Source organism: Bos mutus, chromosome 4, assembly GCF_027580195.1.
Source record: "Bos mutus isolate GX-2022 chromosome 4, NWIPB_WYAK_1.1, whole genome shotgun sequence".
NCBI lineage: Eukaryota > Metazoa > Chordata > Mammalia > Artiodactyla > Bovidae > Bos > Bos mutus.
The window spans coordinates 42,870,883-42,898,683 of NC_091620.1; the positions used below are offsets into that span (position 1 = coordinate 42,870,883).

Sequence of the window (27,801 nt, forward strand, 5' to 3'; positions counted from 1 at the left end):
CCAGGACCCTCCGTCCATGGGATTTTCCAGGCAAGAGTACTGGAGTGGGTTGCCATTGCCTTCTCCAGTTTACATACTATTAAGTTCAATTTAAAGTTCAAAACAACTAAATGACTTTTCTGATATTTTGGGTGTGTAACCATTATAATAATCTGTTTTTTGAAAATTTTCAATCACCCCAGAAAGAAAGCTGTACCCATTAGTGGTCACTTCTTATTCTAGACACTGTTAATCTGTGTTCTGTCTCTATGGTTTTGCCTGCTCAGGAAGTTTCTTATAAATGGAATCATATGTATGTGGCCTTTGGTGTCTGGCTTCTTTAACTTTGCATACTGTTCTCAAGGTGTATCTGTGTTGTAGCATTGGTCAGTGCTTCATGCCTTGTTATGGCTGAATAGTATTCTACTGTGTGGATGGACCGCACTGTTTATCCATTCGTCTATTGATGGATGTCTGGGTTGTTTCTACTCTTCTGTTGTTTTTCCAGTCTATTTTCTCTGTTTTTCAGTTTGGTCAATTTCTACTGTTCTGTCTTCAAGTTCACTAAACTTTCCTTGGTCCCCTCCATTCTGATGTTCCCATTTGTTGAGCTTCTTATTTCAGGTTTTTCTTTTTAGTTTTAAAATTTCCATTTGATTCTTTTTATTTTTTTGTTTTGTTTTGTTTGTTTATTTTATTATTTTTGTATCTTTTATTTGTTTGCTGAGAGTTTCTGTTTTTTCACTTTTGCAAGCATATTTGTAGTTGTTCATTGAATCATTCTTAGGATAACGGCTTTAAAATCTTGTTAGTTATTCTGATTATTGTCATTTGGTGTTGGAGTCTGTTGATAACCTTTGTTCATTTGTTGAGATTGTTTTGGTTCTTTGTATGATGAGTGATTTCTGATTGGAACCTGGACAACTGGGGTATTGTGTGTGGGACTCTGTGTCTTATTTGAACTTATTTCTATGACTTCATTTGGTAGGGGAAAGTGGAGACCACCACTTCAATACTTCCTTCTTGAGGTACAAGTCGAGGTTCCATACTGAGCCTCTGTTGGGACTTATGGTGGTGGGGGTACCTCCTTACTGCTGTGCAGGAGGGAGTTCTGGCTTCTGACTTGGAGGGAGGAGCAGGAAAGCCCTTGGCTCTGCTGATGCAGTGGGGCAGGGTTGGTGGGGTGCACTGGGTGTTACCAGCTGGTGGCGAGCACAGGCAGAGTTCCCTGCATGGCTTCTCTGCACCCCAGCCTGGGGAGGATGGAGCTTTGCTGATTTTTTGGAGTGGTTTGCCTGGAGTGGGACAATTATTGTATAGCAGTTTCCATCTCCTGAGGCTACCCCTGTCCTGATCTTTTAGTCAGAGAGGGTCGAATTTATTGGAGCTTACTGCTGTGCCTGTTGACATTTCTGGGGCACCCACCTTCCAGCACCCAGTCTGGGGTATGTAAGGCAAAAAGAAAGTCCAGGCCCTTACCTGCAGACCATCCCTTGCACAGAGGTTTCTGCCTCCTTCCCTCTGCCTTTAAGAGCCTTCAGATGACTGTTTTATATGTCATGTCCAGGACTTTTTGTGTACTTAGTGGGGGAATAGGAAAAAGTGCTTTTCCATCTTTTCAGAAACAGTCTTCATAATTGTTGTTTAAATATCTAATGTTTATTAAGGTTAATATATTAAGTCACATTTTGATAATCAAGATAAAATTGAGGTTTTTATATAGCCTTCATAGAATGCTGGGATATTTTGTATGATTCATATTTATAAATTTGTCCCTTTGATTTCTGGCTTTGTGTCTTATTTCACTAGTTAGAACTCATCATGTAGCTGTCTGCTTCTAATGTAATGTTTATTGCTGCCTGAGGCTTGAGGGCTGGGTTTGGAATTGGATGTGGATTTCAGGTATAATCTTTATGATGTCAGCCAGCTAAGTTGTTTGCTGCTTTTTGTTTTTAATCAGGGACGGGCGCTTGATCTTTTCAGATGGCTGGCTGCTTTGCTCCCTGTGGGCGAGGTTGTGTACTTTCAAGTCTTGATTATTAATGTGTGTTGGCTTCAGGCACTATCACTAATCTTGTGGATGGAGTTAATGCTCAGCCCTTGGTCAGAAATATAGCCTGCTATTAGGAACTTCATATGACAGTGGCTTATGCAGTGAGATAACTCTTTCTCTTACATATGTATTGCAGGCCCGGCACTTTATGGCCAGTGATGCAGATCTGACCCATGCAATCCTCACAACCCAGTCTCCATCTAGTTAAATGGTCTGCCATTGGTAGTGTGTAGCTTTCTTCCTCCTGAACTAAGATGGTCGGTACAGATCCAGCCATCATGACTGTATCCCCAGCAACAGAAGGAGGGAAGAAGAACAAACTGCCTTTAGGGAATATTCCAGAAATTTCCACTTGATTCTTCAGCTCCTATCTCCTTGGCCACATCTAGTTGAACAGGAGGCTGGACAATACAGCTTTCATTCCAGGTTTTCAAGTCCCCTGATGAGAATGAGGGGCTAGATTGTGGTGCTAGTGGTGGAGAAGGGATCCTGGGACAGTGCTAACCCAGCCATCTGTCTCGGCACCCCACGCTGCGCTGGGTGTGCGCCCCTGGGCTGCAGTAGCACCTGGCCTAACCCTCTGTACCTGCCCCCTGATTTCCTCTTGAAGTCCCGGGCTAGTCAGCGTCCCTCTGCTTTTTCAGTCCTTCCCTCCTGGTGGCTGCCCTGGTTTCCTTGTTCTAACTCCAAGTCGTGCAGGACAGCTGAGGTGATGGAGAGACCGAGAGAGGGGAGGGCTCTCCTCAGCAGGACCCCGATGGGGAGGCTCAGGGAGAGTGGTCGGTTCTGGGGCTGTGAGACGGTGAAGGAAGGCGTGAGGCGGGCACTGGGGAGGACAATTTCCCTTGCTTGATTTGACTTGGGCGACACCCGAGTGCTTTTCCAAGAGCAGGTGACAGATTTAAAAGACGCAGGAGACAGAAGAGTGAAGCTGTGAAGAGCTGTCATCGGAAGTGCTGGGAGGTGTGATACAAGATAGGGACCCCTGTGGGTCAGCGAGGGCCTGAGGTGTTTGTCCCCTTCTCAGAACACCCTGCTGAGGAGGTTGGTGTGGTTATCACCCTGATAGACAGGGTGGGATTGAGACAGAGCTTAACTAATGGCCCTGGAGGAGGCAGAGTCGGGATGGGAGGCCAGGCAGCTGTCCTGCAGGCCCTGGGACTCTTCTCCCTGAGACCCCCCTGCATGGGGCTCTGGGGTGCACCCTGAGCCCCTAGACTGGCAGGTGGCCTGAGGGGCCTGGGCTTGTAGACGCTCCTGATGTGGGGCAGCAGAGAGGGCTCTGCGTGTTCCCAGGGCCCTTCCAGGGTGGCCTGCCTTGTCATCGAGCTGCTTATGTTTTCCCACCTTGCACCTCAGGGCAGGGCAGTGACAATCTCTGGAAGCTTCCAGGTGGTCCTTTGATGGTGGCCCAAGTGAGCCCCCTGCCGAGTACTCTCTGGGACCGCGGGCTCGCCAGCAGAGGCTCCTGTCCACGGGTGGTGCTCGGGGTTGTCCCCAGAGGCCCCGCTGCTAAGGAAGGGATGATCAGGTCCTGTCTACACTCAGTTCACACACCAGCTCCCACGCCCTGGGCACTGGGACTTTCTGTGCCCGAGGCTGCTCTCACATGCTCACTTAGACTGGTACTTCCATCTTGGAGGGGCCTCTCCCCCTGTGCTGTGCTCTTGCGATGTTCCTCCTGAGTGTGGGGGTCTGTCCAGCCTCGAGCCATGTGGGGGCCACAGTGGGTCCCGCCACCCCACATAGACCAGGCCTGGTTCTCCTGGGTGCACATACTGAGCTCCACCTGGTGCCGGGTGGGGCTGGGCCTGGCCTCCATCCGAAGTGTATGTGGGGATGTGTCACCTGGGGAGACTCTTCCTATGCATCAGATACATTCTCCCATCTTAAAATAACTTTATGATCTGGAGCCAAGGGGGTGAAGCCCTCACACCCCTACCCCAGGCCCCTGAGGCCATTTCCTGGAGGTGGGAGTGCTTTTGGTGACTCTTGTCACTGCTGCTGCTGTGATTGCCCTCCAGAGAATGTCACGTGGGGGAGCGGCTGCTCCCAGGCAGAGATGTGGTCTCATACTGCGGGGTAGACCTGGGGTCTACGAGGGTCTCAGGTCCTGGGGACTGCACCTGGCCACCTGGTCTAAGTGGGAGATGCCAGAAATCCACGTGGCCCCTTCTGAGCCTCCTCCATTGAGCAGACTGAGGGCCCAGGGGCTGTGGGCCCAGCCGGGTTGGGGGGTGCTACTGGAGAGAGAGTGAGGGAGGGACTACTGCCCCCTCCCTGCCCCACGTCCACCCCTGTAAGTAGGAAGTCTTACTTGATTGCAGGCAGGATCTAAATTCTGCACTTTTATTTTCTTTCCAAAGCAGAGTGTGTGTGGTTGGCGAGGGGCTCTGAAAGGGACAAAGGGAGGAGTGGGGGTCTCACCCCAGGTTTCTAGAACATGGTTTCTCAGACACGGTGTGACCGGTGGGGTTGAGGCCAGGGAAGGATCCGTCATGAGGAGGAGAGATGGGGACTGGAGAAGGAAACCAAGGTCCAGAAAGGGTGACAGAGCCCCCGGGGGCAGCGTGGCTCCTGTGGCTTATTAGCCCAGGCATTCGGTCCATACTCTTGGGGGTGGAGAACCTTTGACTCCTGCAGGTCTGGGAGTGATCAGAAGACAAGACCAGGAGAATATGCCACATTGTATCCAAAGTCACTTATCTCTGTGGAACATGGGCTCCTGTCTGTCCATGGGCATGGGCAGCCCACCTTGAGGTCCCTCTTGAGGCTGTGTTGGGTGATGGTGTGGGGAGTGAGGCTGGACAGGCCTGGTTGGAGGCAGCGGTGTCTCCTCCCTGTGACCCCCACTCATTGGAGCTGGGGCACATGGTGAGCTCTCCCCAGCAAGCTTGCCCAGTGCTCTGGGAACGAGTTACCTGTGTGGTGACAGTCCAGGCCTGGGCACAACCCACCAAGGCTCTGGGGCTGGGCAGGGACCATGCGGCTGAACCACGTGCTGGCTGTGTGTGAGGAGGCTCTGGGGCCCCTCGTGGAGGGCAGCTCCTTGGCACCAAGGTCACTGGATTGGGCATGTCCAGGAATCACAGGGAGGAGCTGCTGTGTCACAGGAACCTGTCTCTTCTGTCCAGGAGCGGCTGCTCATGAGCCTCCTGCCTCGGAATGTTGCCATGGAGATGAAGGAGGACTTCCTGAAGCCCCCTGAGAGGATTTTCCACAAGATTTACATCCAGCGGCATGACAACGTGAGGTAGAGCTGGCACTAGTTTGGCCCTGTGATGGGCCTGGGGAGCTGAGGTGGGAGGTGATGGAGGTGTGGGAGGGGTGATCGGGGAGGGGGAAGTGATGGAGGAGGTGGGAGATGGTGGAAGTGGAGATAATGTTGTAGGTGGGGAGTGATGGAGGAGGTGCGAGAAGGTGGAGGAGAAGGAGGTAATGGCAGAGGAGGGTGATGATGGTGGAGGTGGAAAAGATGGTGGATGTAGTGGTAGAGGTGGGAGGTGATGGTGAAGGTGGAGGTGATGGAGGGGGAAGCGGTGATGGCAGAGGTGAGCAGAGGACCCTGATTTTAGGGAAGGAGGGAGCAGGTGTGGGTCAGGAGCCCAGGTGAGCACTTGCCCAGCAGGGAAGCAGTTCCCACAAGCAGTGTGGGTGGGCTTCTCGGGTGATGCATTTCACAGTAGCTATTTCTCATTTCTTCACCTTCTGTTTCCTGTATTGTCTGGAGAGCATGGGAACTCTGTCCCTTAGCCAGACTTGGGCAGTGGCCGTTGAACTGGGAATTTGCCTGTATCAGGTTAATAACTGAGCATTGTTCTAGTTCATGCTGGGCTCTGGGGTAGGTGTTTCTTTTACTCTGTTTATCTCTTGGCAGCCCCAGGAGGTAGAGATGGTTATTCCCATTTTATAGGTGAGGAAACCGAGCCCTTGGAATGAACCAACTTTCCCTGGACACTCTAAAGTTTGCTAATTTGTTTTTAAAGATTCTGTTAAAATGTAATTTATTATATTAAATCATGCATTGCCTTTAAAGGTACTTAGAATAGCAGTGTTTCCTGTCTGGGGTAATACTTGACAAAAGTGTCAGGTAGGAAATGATGATTTGAAGGACCCACGCACTCTCTCTCCTTCTGGTCTTTGCTGGTTTTCTTGGGTGTTGGTGTCAGGCCTCCCTGCCCACTGAGCCCCTGTGGACACAAAAGGATAAGAAATTCCTCCTTCTGTCTGTGTCGAGTGCTGCAGACTGGGTCCCCACGAGCTGGTGCTTGTTTGTCTGAATGAGCCAAGGCCCACTGCTGCCAGCCCATCCTTGTCAGGGTCCAAGCGGCCCCTGTGTGTGGGCTGGTGTGGCTAACAGCTGTCTGGTGAGTGCACTCACTCCCACTGTTATGTCTCTTGATAAGGACCAGTTTTGTCTTCCTACAGAAGACGGTGAAGCCAAATGGGATTAAGGCCTGATATGTGAGGCCAACGTTCAAGCCCAGTCAGGAAAGGTCACTTGGTTCTGTTTAATATCATCACACCCTTGATATCCATGAGCACTGTCACCTCTACTTTATAGATGAGGAACTTGAGCTTCAGCAAAGTGAGGTGAGTGTGCAGGACTCCCTGGCCAGTGAGTGATAGGGCTGAAGCTAGTCTAGGATTGGCTGATGCTGATGTCTGCCTAGACCTTTCCACTTTGCACATTACCTTTTGTTACTGGGTAAGGACTCGATTTAGTGACCAAATGCCCTGCTGAGAAGACCAGACTACCACAATAATCCAGGGCACACCTTGCCAGGGCAGAGCATCTGCATACATCAAGGAAAGCATCAGACAGCAGGGGTCTTCTGGGGCTGCAGGTAGAGGTGGGCACGTGCATGGAGCACCCAAGTGCCTTTCTCTTCCTCTCCTCTCCTATAATGGTAATACAGATGTGACAAGTTACTGCTCCCCTTTGCTGCTGAAAAATCTCTGTCCAAGTCTTATGATGGGCTTCCCTGATAGCTCAGCTGGTAAAGAATCTGCCTGCAATGCAGGAGACCCCGGTTCTATTCCTGGGTGAGGAAGATCCGCTGGAGAAGGGATAAGCTACCCACTCCAATATTCTTGGGCTTCCCTTGTGGCTCAGCTGGTAAAGAATCCGCCTGCAATGTGGGAGACCTGGGTTCGATCTCTGTTTTGGGAAGATCCCCTGGAGGAGGGCATGGCAACCCACTCCAGAATTCCTGCCTGGAGAATCCCCATGGACAGAGGTGCCTGGTGGGCTACAGTCCATGGGGTCGCAAAGGGTTGGACACGACTGAGCGACTAAGCACGTGTCCTGTGGTGGGCCAGTGTGCTTGGTGCAGGCAGGACAGCCCTGAGACAGGAGAGGAAGCTGAGGCTCGCTGTCACAGATAGTGCCAGCTACACCATAGCCCTCCTGGCTACCCTCCATCAGGATTCAGCGACATCTTTCTACAGCCCAAATATGGACATCTCATTGGGCTGTCTACAGTCCTGTTATGTCCAAGCCCAGTATGGCCTGGCTGAGTGTTGAAAGCATGTCCCAACATTCACATACACACCATTGTCAAAGATTGAGAAATTTATTTGCTCCGAACATCTAAGAAAATTTCTGTCTAGTCGTTAGCTGAACACTATACCAAGTTAACGAAGCGAAGTCTTTAGTAGTGTCACGTAACAAAGAATACAGACTTTATAGAATTAGTTCAGAAAAGTCACTAAAGAAGCAATAGTATAAACAAACAGTAACAGCAACAAACCCTGAGGGGGATATGTTTTTCAGAGTTGCCGTGTTATATTACCCAGTTCTCAATAAAAACATATGAAACAAGCTAAAAACAAGAATGCATGGCTTACGTAAGAATATATTTAAAAAGAGGTCAATAGAAACTATCCCAGAGGAAGGCCAGACATTGAACTTATTTGGCAGTACCTTTAAAATCAGCTATCGTAGATGTGTTCAAAGAACAAACCATGTCTAAGAAACTAAAAGAAAATATGAGAGTGATTTCTCATCAAATAAAGAATACCAATAAAAAAATAAAAATTATGTAAATGAACAACTGAATAGAAATTTCAAAAGTGAAAAATAAAATGAAAAATTCATCTGGGGCTTAACAGCAGATTTGAGCAGACTGAAGAAAGAATCAGTGAATTTCAAGATAAGTCACTTGAAATTATCCAGTCTGAAGAACAGAATGAAGAAAAGGATGAGGAAAAATGAACAGAGAACCAAGGGACACCATCAAACGTAGCAACACACTCATGATGAGAGTCTGAGCAAAGAGAAAAAGGGGAAGAAAAATTGAAAAAAACAATGGCCCCAAATGTCCCAAATTTGGTGAAGAACACTTAACTACATCAGAGAAGCTCAAATAAGATAAACTCAAAGAGAACCGCAGCTGCACGCATCATAATCCAACTGTCAAAAGCCAAAGACATGGACAGAATCTTGAAAGCAGGAGGAGAGAAGCACTTTAATAAAGTTTCTCATCAGATTAATAATAAAGATAAATAATTTAATAATAAAAAATAGAACTTTAATAAAGTTTCTAGCAGATTTCTCATCAGAAACCGTGGAGGCCACCAGGCAGTGGCCTGGCTTATTCAAAAGCTGAGCTAGAAAGGTAAGCATTCTGTACCCAGCGAAAATCACAGCAGTACCACCTGCTGTTCTCTCTGCCTGGGGAACCTTGTCTGGTGTCTTCCTGGCTCCCCTTCTCCTCCCTTCAGGACTCAAATGTCACCTGACTTACTCAGAGCTCCACACCCGTCTTCCCTGCTTCATGTTCCTCCGTAGTTACGCTTGTCACCTTTGACACACTGTGAGCATCCACCTCCTCCGACTAGAATGGAAACTTCTGGAGGGCAGTGATGTGTGGATCTTTTTGCTCACTGCGAAGTCCCAAGCATATATCCAGAACACTGCCTAACATGTAGATCCTTCAGTAAGTATTTATTGCATTGTAACACTCACAAATTATTGCAACTAAGCAATTGGTGAGCTCTTAGTAGGTGCAAGGTGTTATTCTAAGTGCTTTGTTAATCCATGTAACCCTCACAACCTATCATCTGGACTCTGGTCTTATTCCCACTTTAAAGATGGAAAGACTGACATGTGAAAGTATTGGGTAGGTTGCCTGAGGTCCCAGCACATTGCCATAACTAGCAGAGCTGGACAGTCCTTCTGGAATCCAAGGTCTCACCACTTCTCCCCGCCACTTCTCACCACACTCAGGAGCCTCTTCTCTTGGATACTTGTGTCCCACTGCTTACTGTTGTGTCCATGTCCCAGCCAGTCTGCCTCTCTCAGCTTTTGATAAGTTATTATATGGTTTCTCACCCATTCTTAGTTTCCACATACTATTTGCACTTCTGAATCAATCCCCTCTTCCTTTTTTTCTTCCTCCTTTCCTCCTTCCTTCCTTTCTTGTTTGTCTGGAAAATCCCTGGATAGGCTCCAGACCCTGCTCCAGCCTGGCTGCGTCCTTGAAGTGGGTGAATTCCAGCCTTACCATATCATTGCTTCCCTGTGCTTTGTCCCTCCCTGCTCTGAGCCTTCTTTCCCAGATGTTGAGCTCCTGAGGACAGGGGCCTGGGGTGTAAGAGATCCACTACCTGGGTGCTTTAGGGGTGAGGTTTGCCGTGGGTTGTGGAGGTGGACAGGCAGGGAAACGCTGGGGGCTTTCCAAGCGCGGAGGTGGGCAGTGCTCAGTCACTGTTTATGGAACTAAATGAATGAGCAGAGGCTGAGAAACCAGAGGGTAGAGGAGGGCGTGAGAATGCATGGGTGGTTATAGAGAAGGAATAAAACACGCTGGACTCTCAGCCTGAATTTTATACTAAACAGAGGGGAGAAAACTGTTGTTTGTCTCCGCCCACTCTTGCAGTCCCTTTGCTCAGCTTCTCAGTATCAGTGCCACACCTGTAGCCTAGACGCAGTTTTTACCCGTTCATTCATTCCTAACACAGATATGTGTCTCCTGTTGCTCTGTGTTTGGTACAGTGGGATGTACAAGTCAGGTCTGCCTCCTTAAGCTCCTCTCAGTCTCAGTGGGGGATGCTCTTCTGCAGTTAGAGGATTATAACGGCATATGAGACTTGGCCTGGGGTGAACACAGCTGCTCTCTGCACTTGGCTTGCTCACAGAAGCCTCTCTGAGGTGTGGGTTCCCATTTTCTGCCTGTAATGTGGGTCCCCACTTTCTGACATGAGGTATTATTGAAAATTCAACCCTGAGTTAAGATCTGGCATCAGGAATTAAGATATGAACACAACTGTGTCAAAAGGACAAATTCCTGTACACATCACTTTCTTCGTTTAAACTGGAGATGCACGTTTATGTCTCGTCAGTCTCTCCAGTACCATGTGAGTGACTTCCCAGGTCTCATAGCTGACAGTGCTTTTGGCTGAAGGTGACAAAGGTTGGCCATACAGTGTCTTCAGGAGTGAGGGGTGTTCCCCTGGGGTGAGTGCTTTGGAGGTGACACCTGGTACTGGTTCAGGAACTCTGTGATCAGGCCTCATGGTTCCCGTGGAGCAGCTTGTTCTGAGCTAGGCCCCTGGTCAGCTCTCCATCATCCCCACACCTGTGGGGGATCAAGGTGCTTGGGGGATCAGCAGGAACCCCACCTCTTCCAAATGTATGGCTAGGGGAAGCTCTCTGTTGCCTTACAAGTTCTCCGTCCTGCCTTGATCCTCTGTGTTGATTCGTTACTTAAGACTTTTAAAGTCTTTGCAGCATCCAGGTTGCTGGTTGTGTACTGTGGGTAGACACGGTGTTGTTTACCCTGACACGGGTACTGTAGTAAACGGATGCCCAGCATCTAAGAGAGATGCTGCTTTCACCCTTGTAGCTGACCGAAGGGCGCCCTGCACACAGCACAGCACCCCTGGGGGGTTTGGACCAGGCCTGGGCTCAGTCACTGGCATCAGTTGTGGGGGAGGGGTGGGGAGATGGTGTGAGGGCTGCTCATTCCTTGAGAACATGTCACTTTTGCTCACCTGCCACCAGCCATGACCCCATCACCAGGCCACCCCAGAAAGTGGAGCAGGCCTGGTGGACGTTGAGCTGCTCCCTGTGTCCTGGGAGGAGTCAGCAGGAACTCTGAGTGGCTCCAGCATTTCCTCCCTCTGTGACCGAGGAGTCCCCCGGCTTCTCCCAACCTCAGTCTTGTCCCGGATCCAGCAGGGATACGCAGAGGGCTGTGGTTTCAGGTGACGTCTGTCTGAGCCCATGGAAGAGGGCAGCTGGTACCTCTCTGTCTTGCAGCATCCTCTTTGCAGACATCGTGGGCTTCACAGGCTTGGCGTCACAGTGCACGGCCCAGGAGCTGGTGAAACTCCTCAACGAGCTCTTCGGGAAGTTTGACGAGCTGGCCACAGTAAGTACAGCCACCCCCTTCGTCTGATGAAGTTGCTCCTGGGGCCAGGACATGCCTGGTGGATCCTCTGGTGGAGATGTGGTCTTGGCTGTTGTTTCAGCCTCACTGGTTCCTACCCTGGGACCAGAGTGCTTGCTGCCTTTGCAGATGGCAAGAGGCTGCATGAACCCAGTCACACCTCCAGTGAAGGGCCCTGGGCAGGCGGAGGCACTGGCTGGGTTGTGGGGCCCTTTGTGTGTGTGGACTGCCTGCGGGCCACCCTGCACCTCCTGTTCCTTGGCAGATGTTGCTTGGGCTGACCTTGGTGGAGGGAGGGTTCTTTGGAGCAGGCCTGCACTGCCCTTTTCCGGGACGACTACCTGGACTTGAAACGTGACTGCTGGGGGTCACTTGGTGACATCTCAGGATGCCTGTCCCCTTTTCTGTGCTGTGGGTTGAGCACTGGGGTTTTGAGATTTTCCTGGGACAGGTCTGTGGGCTTCAGTAGCCGTGGCACATGGGCTCAGCTGTTGTGGCTCCTGGGCTCTAGAGCACAGGCTCAGTAGCTGTGGTGCATGGGCTTGGTTGCGCTGTGGCATATGGAATCTTCCTGGACCAGAGATTGAACCATCTCCCCTGCATTGACAGGTGGATTCCTATCCACTGTGCCATCAGGGAAATCCAAGATGATGATCTTTATAAAAATTTTTTTTTTTTCTATTTCATTTTGGACAGTTTATACTGCTGCGCCTTCAGGTTCGCTGATCTTTGCATCTACGCGTCTAACCTGCCATGTACCTTCCAGTGCAGCTTCCGACTTCTCTAGAAATTGTTTCTTCTCTAGAAGCAATTTGTATCTTTTGTCCTTGTTGAGGTGACTGACCGTGAGGAAGCCCAAAATTAAAATGGCCTCGTTTGCTTCTTATTTATTGCTTTCTTTCTCTGGTCGTGCATTGACATTTTGTGTCTTCAGTATATTTTCACCCTTATCTGCTTGTGTCCTGTTCTGAGGAGCACTGGGCGTGTTTTCCTTGTGTATGTGCTTGTTTTATGTCCGAGCGCCCTGTGTGGAAGCTGTGGCGACCCCGGGGATGCAAACACATCCTCCTTTATGAAGGGCCCTGGTGGGTGGTTAGACTCACAGTGTGCTTGTCTGCATCTCCGTAGGCGCTGACGGTTTGTTTACCCTGATCCACGGCTGACGACCGCAGATGTGCACTGTGTTTTTGACCTTTCCTCCATTTATCGGATCTGTTTTAGATCTGTGTTTGCTCTGATGTCTGTGTCTATCTCGGAAACTGGCCACACCCTCTGGATTTACGGAGAAACACCTGTCCTGGGTTTAGCCTTGCTCCACCACCACCTGTTGGGGGTGGGCCCATCTCTGGATGTCAGTTTTTCCCATGGGAAGTGGTCTTCCCGGACAAAGCAGTTGCCCCTCTGGCAGCTTCCAGGAGGCATGGGGGAGGTGGGGAAGGTTCCTGGTGTGCCAGCCACGGAGATGAGCCTGGGTCCATGTTGGCCTCATGTCGGCTGGGCCAGGCGGACTGGTCCTCAGGGGTGACGGGCAGGTGAGAGCATGGTCTTCAGCTCTGGTCATAACACCAGGAATCCTTCAGGGACTGTTTCCAGCAAGAGCTTGTTCTCGACCCCGGCGTGGCCATTGTCAGGCACGCGAAGGGGATGCACTGGATTCAGGCTGGTGCCCAGGGCCAGGCAGCTGACCTGCACACATCATGGATGGTTAGAGAGCTCGGACGAGTGCAGAGGCTTCCCGTCTTTAGGTCCAAGCATTCCTGGGGTATGCGGGGTCTGCCAGGGGGCTCTCCCTGGGGACATCAGCCCTTGGGCTTGGCCAGTCCTTGTTGTCCCTGAACTCAGACGCTTTGGGAGCCTTCCCAGACCATGAGGACCCGACACAGGAGCACTTGGCCAGGAGTGTAAGGGGTCCAGTGCCTGATGGATGACTATGATGACTTGTGTTAGTGAGGGCATTATTTCCCAGTTACTTGTGTTACTCTGGATGATTCTGAAAGGGGCCCATGGAAGCCTGTCGGAGGGCGGAGCTCCCCACCCAGTTCTAAGCTGCTTGGCTGTATGTTCCTGTCCATCCTTCCTATCCCTATCTTTCTTCCTCCCCCTCAGGAAACTGTCCTTGGGTCATTTCAGGGGGTCATGCCTTCCTGTTCTGACAGCCGGTCCCATGGCCGCATGGAGCTGGCCACGTCCAGGCCTGACACGTGCTGAGTCCAGCTGTGCCTCTGCTCGACAGTGTTCTTCAGCAAAGCTGCCTGTGCACCTGCTGTTGGTGGGGGTGAGGGGCGGACTGGAGCCCCAGAACGGAGTCAGCGAGCCTTGGCCAGGGAGATTACAACCCAGCCAGGGAGACCTTGAGCCAGTTTTGTGAAACCCGGATTTTGCTGACTGAAAAATGGTCAGGATGTAAAGCGATATCGTGAGCACAGCCTGGAGGGGGCGGCCATGGGACCATCACCTGAACTTAGCTTGGAAAACCGACCCAAGGGTACGATTTCAAGTGATCAAAGTAGAATGTAAAGTTGCATATAGAATAGAATAGAATAGAATTTCACACTGCGTGTGCACATACTATACACGCACTTACATGAGTGCCAGAGAGACAAAGGAAGTCTGGAATGAAATATCCCAGAGTAACCATGCTTATTGCTAAGCTGTAAGATATAATAGTTAATTTTCTGAACTTTCTGCATCCTGGATAATGAACCTGGATTTCTTTAATTATCCTTTGATTAGCAGGGAATAAATACTGTTTGTTGAAAAACCAGTAGATGTTTGGAGCTCTAATGAGTCTGTCATTTGTATTAGGCCACCTGTGGAAACGCCCACCCCGTTTGCTGGAGGAAACTTTGTGATCAGCAGCTGCAGTGGCTCAGGTCCCTTTGTGGGGAGGTGTGCTCCAGGCAGAGGGAGGAGCGAGATGTGGGGAGCAAGGCTGACTTGGGGCCTCGGTGCGGAGGAGCAGTGAAGGGAGAGGCAGGGTGGCCTGGAAGGGGCCTGGAGTGCCGTGCAGAAGAGGATGTGGTGCCTCTGTGTGTCACCGAGAAAGCACGTGTCCTTAGTTGGGTTCAGAAAACAGCAGCCAGGTCTCTACTGTGTGCCCGAATTGTCCTGGGTAATGGGGATGCAGCGGGAACAAGTCAGATGTAAACCCTGCCCTTGAAGGTTTTAGGAAACTCACACATGCACAAAGTTAGAGACAGTAACATAGCAACCGCCCCCAGGCACTCACAGTCCTCTTTGATAGAACTAACATCCGGCCAGTCTTGTGGGTCTGCAGCCTCCCCCCAGATCCTGCCCACCACCATGCCACATCCTTGCAGCCTTGGAGAGTGGCTCCTCTGTCCGGCACGCTGTGGCTGGTGCCAGTTTGAGTCCTCCTCTGGGTGTGGTCACCCTGCTTGTCTCAAACGTGTCTCTTCTTCAGAGCTCATTTGTTTCAGTCAGGATTCACGTGAGATGGATGTATGTCTGGGTGGTGCCTGTGGATTTTAATTTATGGAGGTGTTGACTTAAAAAATGTTCACAACCCAGAAGCTGAGAGTTATGTTTAATTTGGTGGGAATTTTTAGGACTTCAAGCCCAGGAGACAGTATCTCAAGTGACCCCGAGAGAACTGCTCCAAGGAGGCAAGGAGAGAGCCAGGTTATATAGAGGTTTTGCAACAAAGGGCAGATAGTCTGGTCATCAAAAATTATTTTTAATTAAAAACAGATAACCCAAGTTAAGGAACTTAGTGCTTTTCTGTGTATGGGAAGATGCAAGTCTGGGCTCAGTGGAATCATCCCTTTGATATGCCCTCAGCTATCTGGGGCCGCTTCCTGGGTTTTTCATGTCCTGAGTTTCCTCTGGGCTCAGTGGTAGTAAGTGGCTGCAGTCTGATGGCTGCTAGATGGCAGGTATTTTCCTTCCTGAGTTCCCTCAGGGCTCACACACGGAGGGCTGCAATCTCTGATGGCTGTGACATCCTTGTTTACTGATATGGCAGAAAATGCTCCATCTTTCAGAGGTGACAGTGATGGCAGGGGAGCTAAGGCCAGAGAAGGATGCTCTATCAATCACAGTCCCCCAGAGGAGGGACCACTGGGTGCCCAGGAGGCAGAGAGGCTAGGAAAGGGGATGGAGCTTTATGGGTGTTTCCATGGCGATGAGCAGACACAGGGCTGGACAGTGTGGATGGTGAGGGCTCTGCGCTGTCGGTGTCTCCTGCCCCCTGGTCCCTACCCTGGTGATTAGGGCGGGAACAGTGGCAGGAGTATGAGAGTCCACAGAAAAAGTGTGGGCTCTGATCTGCCAGTGGGACAGGAACAAGCTATCTACTGTCTCCAGGAATTAGCCAGCCCTGGTAAGCAGGAGGCATCCTTTCCTACCAGCAAGGCCCCTGAGATATCAGACCTTCATAGCATACAAAAACCAAAAAACCAGATGGATACACACATTGTATTCAATGGTCTTATTGAGGGTAATAATATTGTTGATGCTATTTTGAATCAATTGTACATAAAAGAATGAAACAAAAAATTATACTACTGTGCCACATATACTGGATGTGCCACATGCGTCTTGGTTTTGGTTTTTCCTTGCTGACGTTGCTGCCCTTGGGGGCAGCTCAGCCCCAGGAGTGGGTGTGCTCTGTACTTCTCGCGACCTGTCCAGGCACCTGAACGAGCTGACCTTCTGTGCCTGCCTTAGGTCCTGAGCTCTCATCTGTGTTAACGACACTTCCCTGATCACTTTGCTTCTCCCCTGTGCTTGCTCCTCTGCTGGCCTCTTCTCATCGGGACGTGTGGATCTGAGGTTCCTGTGTTGTTATGGGCTTCCCAAGATGATGTGCCCGAGGGTCACAGCAGTTGCCACAAAAGCTTGGCTGATCTGTATTCACTAGGGTTTACACACTCAGGGTCAGTTTTCTGATCCTGTTGTTTCTTCTGCATTTATTAGCACGTGATTCTTTAAAAATGAAGAACATTTACTCATGAGCTGTTTGATTATCCTCAGTGAACGCTTGATTCTTTTCATTTCTTTATCAAGTTTCAGGACTGGATCCACCAAGGGGATGAACCTGAGGTTACCTCCTGCTTCCTGGTGACTTGGCCCACACCCTCCTAGCATATTCCTGCCTCATACACAGATGTGGCATTTTTCAGAAGCTCTAGTTTCTCTCAGCAGGAAGTGGGTTTTCCAGCCTGTAATCCGGGTTGTCTCTGGCCCTGTGACTTTCCAAAAGACAGAGGTGGAAGATATTTTTTAGAAAAATGGAAACAAATTCTGACTTCATATGGATATTTCCAATTCACTTAGTCCTTTGATTTTTACATTTGTGTCTCTTTTCCTTTGATTTTGGAAACTCTAATGACAGTATTATAATTTTTTGTTTCTTTCTTTTATGTACAATTGATTCAAAATAGCATCAACAATATTATTACCCTCAGTAAGACCACTGAATACAATCTAAGGTTTCTTTAGCGGTTTCTGTGGTGATCTTGTCCTTGGATTACATCCCACTAGTGTGTGTGTGCATGCGTACTCAGTCACTTCAGTTGTGTTTAACTCTTTGCGACCCTATGGACTGCAGCCTGCCAGGATCCTCTGTCCATGGGATTCTCCAGACAAGAATACTGGAGTGGGTTGCAATGCCCTCCTCCTGACCCAGGGATTGAACTTGTGTCTCCTGCATTGCAGGCGGATACTTCACCACTGAACTACCAGAGAAGCTGTATATCCTGGTGGCTCAGAGGATACAGAATCCACCTGCCATGCGGGAAACCTGAATTCCATCCCTGGGTTGGGAAGACCCCTTGGAGGAGGGCATGGCAACCCACTCCAGTATTCTTGCCTGGAGAATCTCATGGGCAGAGGAGTCTGGTGGGTGCAGTCCATTGGGTCGCAAAGAGTTGGGCATGACTGAGTGACTAAGCATAGCACACAGCACTGATATATAGTCAAATATGTGTTTTCTCCTCACCTGGAATAGTTCTTTGCTGTGTGATCATGCTACCAGCGAGGTTATAATTAGGTTTAATTTAGTTTGGTTTTGATTTTTAGGCATCGCTGTGTTAAGTTAATTTTTCTTTTCAAGTACATAAAATATTGGCATGGTTCCATCCCACAGTGGAGACTCTGAGACAAGATACTTGGATACTGCCAAGTATCTGCAGGGCCAACATACTGCCCTGCCCCCCCATCTCTCCCACCCCATGCATTTAGGCATCTGTGCTGTGTCTGGGGTTGCCCCTCCATTGTTCCTTTTGGAGACCAGGAGCAGATATGTACATGTGACTGTTTATTATTGAAGAGTATGCCTCAGTGGGGGCTTCCCATGTGGCTCAAGTGGTAAAGGATGTGCCTGCCTTTGTAGGAGATGCAGGCAGGAGACAGCAGGTTCGGTCCCTGGGTCAGGAAGATCCCTTGGAAAAGGAAATGACAACCTGTCATTTCCCAGTACTCTTGCCTGGGAAATCCCATGGACAGAGGTGTCTGGGAGGCTACAGTCCACGGGGACACAAAGAGTTGGGCACAACTTATTAACTGACTGACTGAGCCAGCCTCTCTGGGACCCGTTGTTTTCCCACTGATTGCCAGATACCGTGCAAAGTTAGTATGACTCAGCCAGTTGGGTTTTGGATGCAGTCACCTGGGGATCAGGTGCAGTCGCTGGGTCGTTTCCAGCTCTCCGTCCGCATCTCCCTTTCCCCTGGGGGTGCCACCAGGTCCTGGGAGCTTCCTTGCCTTCCTAGAATCCAGGTGCAGCATGGGGTCCACCTGATGGCCTCTGGCCTCTCTGAACTTCCGTTTCAGAGTCACCCTCAGCCCCAGAGAGGTTTGGACATCTTTGGGTTCTGAAATTGCAGTGGGTCTTCCTGATCCCACTGAATTTTCTGCTTCTTCCCAGGCCTGGGGCCAGTGGGGCAGGCTCACAGAGCCTTTGAGCTTGAGGATCTCTGCCGTCCTCTCTGGCAGGGCCAATCAGGTCCAGAGTTGACCTGCGAGCCTGCAGAACATGTCTGGAAACCAAAGCGTGAGACCCTCCCCCCTGGATCCCCCTGCAGCTCCTCTGCTGCTCTGAGGGGGCTCTGTCTGTCATGTCCCTGTCACTCCTGTCCCTTCTGAGCCAGCTCCTCCGGCCCTCCCCCTCCATTTTCTTTCTTGCTTTGGCTGGGAAACAGCTGTTCAGCTGTCACGCTCCTGCTGGGGAACTCCAGGAGCCGGTTTCATTAGTTACAGGGAAGGTGTTGTAATCTAAAACACCCAAAGCAACGGAAAAAACCTTTTTTGTCTCTTAAGTTTGTTAACCAAAGCCGGTACAGTTGAGATAAAAAAAAAACCAAGGCGATGGGTTAGCATTTCACTTCCCTAGTCTGTTCTGGGCTGTGTTGGCTGCCCTGAGGCGGAGCCAGCCTGGAAGGGACCACCTCAGGATGGTCACCAAGAACACGTGTGTCACTGACTGACTGTAATTATCCTCCCAGTCCTGACTGTGTCGACGGGTCCAGCTGAGGATGGCTCTTCTCTAGGAAGCTCTCCCCAGAACACGGTGGACCTGTGAGCCTGTGGCCTGGATGTCACCTGCTAGATGCTCTCGTCCTCCCTTGGAGAGCCCCCACGCTGGGCAGGGAGGGTCACTCCTGAGGCTTGCTGCGGCACCACTTGCCTTCATCTTCATTTACACCTTGTTATTCCAACGCCTCCTGTCCTGAGGGTCAGGCCATCAGAGAGCCTCCCCAGCCCCACAGAGACTCCTCTTTCCGTGGCGGCCACTCTGAGCATCTGTGTCACAGGGGACAATCAGGCTCACATGGTGGCCGTTTGGGGCAGCCCCACCCATGGCCTCTGATTTTCCTTGAATCTGATGGTACAGCTGCCTCTTCTGACCAGCCTATTGAATTTATGGTCCATTCACTTACACACACACACACGCACACCTGTCCACACCTTCCATGGCAGCCCCACCCATGGCCTCTGATTTTCCTTCGAATCTGATGGTACAGCTGCCTCTTCTGACCAGCCTATTGAATTTATGGTCCATTCACTTACACACACACACACGCACACCTGTCCACACCTTCCAGTCTGGGGACAGTTCTGTCAGGGACACACAGAGATAAACCGGAGGCTGGGATCATGGGGCCTGGAGACGGCCAGGAACACGAGCTGGGGGATGCAGGGACGTCCACGGTCACCCACACTCATGCCCCAGGGGGATGCTGATGGATAGGGATGCCTGTCATACCTGAGGTCCCCAGAATCGGGGCTTGGTGACCTTGAGGAATCTTCTGCAGGAGCGGTGCCTAAGTGGAGTAGGTTCTGTCACTTCTGTGGGCTCCTCAGAGGGAGGGGTTTAGCTCCCCAGATGGACAGCTGGGAGGAAGGCTGGACGAGTTTGGGATTCATGAGCTTTCCACTAAGGGTCTCTGTGCCCAGGGAACGGTGGAACCTGGCAGTGGACCTTCGTCTCATCCTGGGCCCTTGGGTCCAGTGAAGGTAGCCTGAATGTGGAGGTGGGGAGGGGATGGGGGAGGGAGCTGTGCCTCAGTGGTCTACACCACGTGTCCTGGCAGTGAAGAGACAGGTTGGGGCGGACATGCTAGAGATTCCGGAAGAGAGCCCAGTGCTGCCTGCTGGCTTGGAGAAGGCTGCCTGCCAGAAGCCTGGCCCTTGGCTCCATGATGTGGACATCTGCACCTGGCTGGCCCTGGGCTCCCCGACTCTGTTAGCCGCAGCATAGTCCGCCCGTGGGACACTGGGAAATCCCTTCTGCAGATGAGGAGGCAGGTGTCTGATGGATGAGTGACTGCCCCTGGTCACTTGAAGGCTGAGTGGCCAGATCCTGGACCTCCCTGAGGCCAGCTCCCTGATCACAGCAGGTACCTTCAGGGCTCAGGCTGAGGCAGACCCAGTCACTGGGCTTTCCCAGAGCCCTCCCAACAGGGGCAGCGTCCCCTCTCCTCCTCCTCTTTGACCGAATGTCCCCGTGGGAGGAGTGGGGCACTGAGTCATCTGCACAGAGGACGCCCCCTCCACTGATGCCTGGATCACCGCTCTGGAGAGTATCGGGATGCTGGCCCTGGCCTGTCCCCCACCCCTCTGCCTGGTGGAGAGTGTCCTGCGGCAGTGCATGGGTGGGGAAGGCTGAGAATTCCCATCCCAGGGCGCTGAGAATTCATAGCATTTGAGAAAACCTGCAGGAGGCAACTTGTTTGTAAGAAAACGAAGAGCAGAACTAAATATAATTTATAGAGTGTGTTCTCAGAGTGGGCTCAGTGTAGCTCTGGGCTTCCAGACCATCTGGGGGCTGTGAGATGTGTCTCATCCAAGGACAGTGGTGTGAGACCCGTCTCCTTCACAGACGTCCTCCAGGAGAGACCATGGAGTGAATGGTGGAACATAGAATCAGCTGGAACAGACAGAACAGAATAGAATCAGAACATGGAACACAGAAAACAGCTGTCTTCTGAAGACAGATGCCGAGACTGGCAAAAGGGAGAACAAAGCCTTGCTTCTCACAGTGGCTGTTTTGGAAAGTGTCATAATTTTTCATAAAATTTGTTACATACTCTTGTTAATACGTAATGGATTGGCTACTGTTACTTTATTTATTTATTTTTTTAAATTTTATTTTATTTAACTTTACAATATTGTATTGGTTTTGCCATATATCAACATGAATCTGCCACAGGTATACACATGTTCCCCATCCTGAACCCTCCTTCCTCCTCCCTCCCCATACCATCCCTCTGGGTCGTCCCAGTGCACCAGCCCCAAGCATCCAGTATCGTGCATCGAACCTGGACTGGCGACTCGTTTCATATATGATATTATACTTATTTCAACACCATTCTCCCAAATCATCCCACCCTCTCCCTCTCCCACAGAGTCCAAAAGACCAGAAAGAAAAACACCAATACAGTATACTAACGCATATGTATGGAATTTAGAAAGATGGTAACAATAACCCTGTATACGAGACAGCAAAAGAGACACTGATGTATAGAACTTTATTTATTTTTAATGGTTTTTGTTTTCTTTATTAAAGTTCTTCAAGGTTACTGGAAAAACACATAAATAAAATCCATAAATAATCCAACACTCTAACTTGAATCAACAGTTTTACCCTCCCCACGACGATGCTGTCTTCAGAATCCTTCGTATCATCTGAAGCAGCACTAATCTGTTTCACTTCCTTTTTTCTTCCAACTCTCCCCACTTTGGGGTCCTAGTGAACAGTGACATGTTCCGTGGAGGGAGGAGGAAGGGAAGAGGGTCGTGTATTACTTTAGATGCATTAATACATTTTTAAAAAGGCTTTTCAGTCGTAGCTTCTTTTTTTTTTTAATTTTATTTTTAAACTTTACATAATTGTATTAGTTTTGCCAAATATCAAAATGAATCCGCCACAGGTATACATGTGTTCCCCATCCTGAACCCTCCTCCCTCCTCCCTCCCCATACCATCCCTCTAGGTCATCCCAGTGCACTAGCCCCAAGCATCCAGTATTGTGCATCGAACCTGGCAGTCGTAGCTTCTTATGTGGCCATATCCATAGCTCTAACCTACTTACACGAAAACTTGTTGAGGTCCTCAGTTATTTACGGGGTATAAAGGGGTGTTGAAAACAAAATGTCCCAGAAATGCTGTTTTAAGGCTCTCCTTGTATAAAGCTGACAGTCACCATCGTCATCATAGCCGGCCCCGATGGGTTGGTGCAGGATGGATGGTAGCAAGCGTCTCCTGTGTCTCTCTGTCCTCAACTGGAGGGCGAGGTGGGGCCAGCATTCTTCCTGTTGTGTAAATGTCTGAGGAGACCTTGTGTGGTCTAGGATGCCTTTCTGAGGTGTTCCTGGGAGTGCTGAGGTCGGGGTGCAGACCCTGGCTGGTGATCCTTTGGGGAGAGCTGCTCACATGACCTGTGGACCTCGACTCTGGGTTAAGCTATGGGGCACTCAGAGGCGTGTGGCCTGGCCCTTCCTGGGGTGGGCAGGGGTCTAGCATGTTCCAGAAGAGCCATCACATGATGATTTGAGTTGGTGGTCAGACTGTCCCAGCCCCTCTTGGGAGAGAGGACCCCTCCCTGGGGAGAGGAGCTGGCTCCCGGTCGTGGGGTGGCCTCCTGACCTTGAAGGGTCTGTGGGTTTGGCCCTGGTGAATTGAAGGGCGGGAACGGTGGAGGGGTGTGGGGCAGTGTGGGCTGCCCCAAAGTGACCCTAGTCCCAGCCATGGGGAATGCCTGCACTCTAGAGGTGCCCTGACTGTGGGGGCGGGGTTTGCCTGGACCCTGGTCTAGGTTGTGCCTCCAGCTCAGCCTCTGGTGGCAGAGGAGCAGGTGCTCTGGTGGCCCCGGGTATATTGCTAACTTGCCCTTTGCCCTCTCGTCTGAAGGAGAACCACTGCCGCCGCATCAAGATCCTGGGAGATTGCTACTACTGCGTGTCTGGCCTCACTCAGCCCAAGACTGACCACGCCCACTGCTGTGTGGAGATGGGCCTGGACATGATCGACACCATCACGTGAGTGCCCTGTGCTTACCCCGCCCCACCGTGCGGCCTGCCTTGTCCTGTCCAGTGTGTCCAAGGTGGGTCACCTGTGTCGTGGCTGCAGGGAACCAGTGCTTCTTGGCGAGGTGCTGGGTGAGGCGCCCTGCCTGCACTGCGGAGCTCTGCCTCTGGGAGTCCCTACTGTGTATTTTGTTGGGGCTGCGTCTTTTTGTCCGTGGTGATCCCAGGTATTGTCAGCTGTGTGTTGTTGCTGTTACTGTCGCTCAGTCATGTCCAACTCATTATGTCCCCCAGACTGCAGCATGCCAGGCTTCCTTGTCTTTCACTATCTCCCTGAGTTTACTCAAACTCATGTCCATTGAGTTGATGCTGTCCAACCATCTCATCCTCTGTCATCCCCTTCTCCTCCTGCCCTCAATCTTTTCCGGCATCCAGGTCTTTTCCAATGAGTTGGCTCTTCCCATCAGGTGGCCAAAGTATTGGAGCTTCAGCTTCAGCATCAGTCCATCCAGTCAATATTCAGGGTTGATTCCCTTTAGGATTGACTGGTTTGATCTCCTTGCAGTCCAAGGGACTCTCAAGAGTCTTCTCCAAAACCACAGTTCAAAAGCATCAATTCTTTGGCATTCAGCCTTCTTTATGGTCCAACTCTCACATATATGACTACTGGAAAAACTGTAGCTTTGACAATATGGCCCTTTGTTGGCAAAATGATGTCTCTGCGTTTTAATACACTTCCTTGGTTTGTCATAGTTTTTCTTCCAAGGAACTGTGCGTTAGTCTGGTCAAAAGAAAGAACCTTCCTAGCTTAGCTAGATGAGATGCTCAGGGAGTTGATTGTGGGAAAGTGTTAGTCCCTCAGTTGTGTCTGACTCTTTGTGACCCTATGGACTGTAGCCCACCAGGCTTCTCTGTCCATGGAATTCTCTAGGCAAGAATGCTGGAGTGGGTACCCATTCCCTTCTCCAGGGCATCTTCCCCACCCAGGGATTGAACCGAGTCTCCTGCTTTGCAGGCGAATTCTTTACTGTCTGAGTGACCAGGGAAGCCCTGGTTGTGGGAAAGCTTTGGCGCAAATCTGGCTGAATCCCAGTTGAAAAGGAATCGCGTGCGCTAGCCCATGAAGCAGATATCCAGGCGTCAGGTGTCCTCTGGGGAGAGAGGCTTAGATGGAGCTGGTCTTTCTGGAACACTGGGAGGCCTGCCTGCTGGTTTCTAAGCCACTCTGTCTCCTCACAGTCCTCGTCAGGGCCTGGGATGAGGCAGTATGGGGCCTTCTGTCTGGCTAAGGAAGGTGTGGAGCTGGGAGGGTGAGATGGTGGGTGGCGCATAGATTCACATTTCAGCTTCTTAGCAGCGTGGAGAGATGGCTTTGGCTCAGTGCGTGGGATTACCAGGGCCTGGTGTGGTCTTACACTCGGGAGAAGAGACTTAATGGCACAAGAGTGGAATGAGACAGGGGTGAACGGCAGGCTTGCTGCACCATCCCTGTGAGGCGGATTGCAGGGTCCACACACTGTGTGTAAAAACACGGTGCTCAGCACGCTCAGACTGCATGCTTGGTCTGAGCCCACTTCTCAGGAGACAGGACCTGCGTGTCAGCATTGCCTGGGCGAATTGAACCCCCAAGGGCTGCTCTGCCCAGAGAGCCCATGGCAGACCTCAGGTGATTTCAGTATGTAGCCCTTGCTCTGGAAAAAGAAGCTGAACTGGGGGAGAGGCTGGTTGTTGACCGTTGTGTTCTTTGGGGAGGCCACAGGTGCCCCTGTGTGGTGGGCACGGCGCCGTGAGTGACCAGGAAGCAGCAGAGGTGGCAGTGCTGAGATGTCCCTGGCCGAGGCCACAGAGAGGTCTGCTGCAGGCCTGGGGACCTCTGAGTGGACAGAGGAAGTCCAAAAGCAGGAGGGATGGTTTGCATGGTTATGAAATTCCTAAAGCATCTCCTACAGATCCCGTGTGTGGTGATACGGATACTCAGGATCCGGAATGTTCTTGTCCTCCTGTGGTATGTTGGACCACTGTCGTCAGCTCCCTTTTCAGGCTGATGCTCTGCTGGCGGTGTATCCACCAGGATCATCTCGAAACAGGGCAGTCTATTCTGACCCTTGTGAGCACAGGACCAACTTATGTGGGTCAAGCATTTGATATCGCAGGATAGAGAGGAGTGTAGTAAGAAATTCATAAAAACCGAGGAAAAAATCTCTGCCAGGGTAGGTGAGCAGCCTGACCAGCTCTGACTTGTGTGAGAATGGAGGGGTCGAGGGTCTCCTTGGACGGCAAGTGGGGAACGATATTGTTTTCCGCTTGGTAGAAAGATCATTTCTATGGGGAAAACAGATGAAAAGATTTTTCATGTTCCGTGTAAAAGACAAAGCAAAAAGTACTGCCTTGAATGTGGAGACACAGGGCTTCCAGGGACAGAGGAGCCTGATGGGCTGCAGTCCATGAGTTCACAAAGAATTGGACATGACTGAGCAACTGAGCAGAGAGGACTCTTACCCTCCCAGGAGAGTGGCAGTGCCTCAGACTGGTGCCCTGAGGGCCCTTGGGCTCCTGCTTTGGGGCATCTGGACCCTGTCTGCTCTCAATAACCAAATCAGATCCTTCTCTCAGACTTGTGGACCTAATTAAGGTGTGCAATACATTCTTTTTTTTTTTTTTCCAATAAAATAGGGAGAATTTATTTTTTTTTTAATTTTATTTTATTTTTAAACTTTACAAATTGTATTAGTTTTGCCAAATATCAAAATGAATCCGCCACAGGTATACATGTGTTCCCCATCCTGAACCCTCCTCCCTCCTCCCTCCCCATACCATCCCTCTGGGTCGTCCCAGTGCACTAGCCCCAAGCATCCAGTATCGTGCATCGAACCTGGACTGGCAACTCGTTTCATACATGATATTATACATGTTTCAATGCCATTCTCCCAAATCTTGCCACCCTCTCCCTCTCCCACAGAGTCCATAAGACTGTTCTATACATCAGTGTCTCTTTTGCTGTCTCATACACAGGGTTATTGTTAGCATCTTTCTAAATTCCATATATATGCGTTAGTATACTGTATTGGTGTTTTTCTTTCTGGCTTACTTCACTCTGTATAATAGGCTCCAGTTTCATCCACCTCATTAGAACTGATTCAAATGTATTGTTTTTAATGGCTGAGTAATACTCCATTGTGTATATGTACCACAGCTTTCTTATCCATTCATCTGCTGATGGACATCTAGGTTGCTTCCATGTCCTGGCTATTATAAACAGTGCTGCGATGAACATTGGGGTACACGTGTCTCTTTCCCTTCTGGTTTCCTCAGTGTGTATGCCCAGCAGTGGGATTGCTGGATCATAAGGCAGTTCTATCTCCAGTTTTTTTAAGGAATCTCCACACTGTTCTCCATAGTGGCTGTACTAGTTTGCATTCCCACCAACAGTGTAAGAGGGTTCCCTTTTCTCCACACCCTCTCCAGCATTTATTGCTTGTAGACTTTTGGATCACAGCCATTCTGACTGGTTGCAATACACTCTTAAAAGAAACACCACAGATTAATTTTGTTGGTGTGATTTTTAATAATAATTTAAAGTTATATATATTGTTGGTTTTGGCCAGATGGCACCTGCCCATGGGAGGAATGGAGGTAGAGTGGGAAGTGCCTTATGTGCCCAGTGAGTGTGATGACTGGCTTGGGTTTGCCCCTGCAGAGCTGTGACCCCAGCCATATTTCCCCATCTGTAAAATGGGAGTGTCGGCTTCATGACATCCAGGGCTCTGAGTGAGGCTGGACTGGCAGAAATCCAGGGCAGTGGAACCCACTCTTGGCCTCTACTTCTGGGCTCTGCGGCCCGATGGTCGGGCTAGACCTTGAAGGTTCCGGGGAGATTTCTCCAGGACTCCTTTTCTCTCTCTCTCTCTAGGACTCCTGGTGACATCATGCTGCTTGGACCTATGTCCTTGACCCTAAGTCCTGTGTCCCATCCCCAGGGTACCCAGGCTTGAGCCTGCCCTCCCCTGCCCCCCACCAGAGGGTGTGCTGCCCACGTGAGATCTGTGCCACCACTCTTTCCCACACCCCAGCACCAGCTTTCCTTCATCAGGCCTTGAATATTATTACGTCAGTCCTGAGGAACTGCTCCTCTGCAGCCGCGTCTGGTACATGAACACTTCCTAGGGTTCAAGCCATCAGTCTCCAGATTCAGGTGTTCCTGAGTGGGTTGGGGCTTCCTGCCCAAGGAAACAGATGGGCCCCCTGTCCCATCCTTAAGCTGGTGCTTCAGTTTCCTCGCATCCCTGATTTTCTCTGCTGTGAAACGAGCTGTTGTGAGAATTAAATGGGATCCCAGGTTAAATGGGCTGGCAGGGAAGATGCTGGATCCCCAGGCACTGCAGACATCAATTCATCAAGTCTCCCCTTCCCAGAAAGGAGTGGCTCAGGGTGAGCCAGCGGGGTGGCTTCTGTTCCTGGGGCTCTGGAGCATCTTGATTCTGTGCATTTGCAGGACAGGGTTTGTCCACCTCACCGGGAGCTCTTCGACCATCACAGGAGTTAGCCAATCACAAGCCAGACCTCCAAACATACAAGTGCCGTTTTGCTAAATTCTTAATCCAAACATGGCTTTGCTTGCAGTCTGGGTATTTTTAGTTCACTATAACAAGTAGAAGTAAATGGCGTGTGCTCTTCTTTCCCCGACCCATCTTTGAACTGGTAAGGGCCAGCTTGCCTGTGCTCAGGTCATGGGTAGACCTGGCATACCCAGCTGGAGTGGAGGTCGAATGCGAAGGATGCTCAAGTGGCAAAAGTCATTTCTGATGGTTCTCGAGGCCCCATTCCCCGCTCCTCAATTTTCTCAGTTTTTGGTAAATGTTCCTCAGTGAGACAGTTGTTTTTTTTT

General features: G+C 50.5%; 1 protein-coding gene across 1 annotated transcript in view; it reads left to right on the forward strand.

Annotated features, from left to right (window-relative positions):
- ADCY1 (adenylate cyclase 1) overlaps positions 1-27,801 on the forward strand; it is a 103,957-nt gene that overhangs the window by 22,789 nt on the left and 53,367 nt on the right. Inside the window, exons 3-5 of the mRNA XM_070369411.1 lie at positions 5,167-5,285; positions 11,298-11,409; positions 22,801-22,928. Coding sequence (XP_070225512.1) covers positions 5,167-5,285; positions 11,298-11,409; positions 22,801-22,928 — 359 coding nt within the window. The remainder of the gene's footprint in view (positions 1-5,166; positions 5,286-11,297; positions 11,410-22,800; positions 22,929-27,801) is intronic.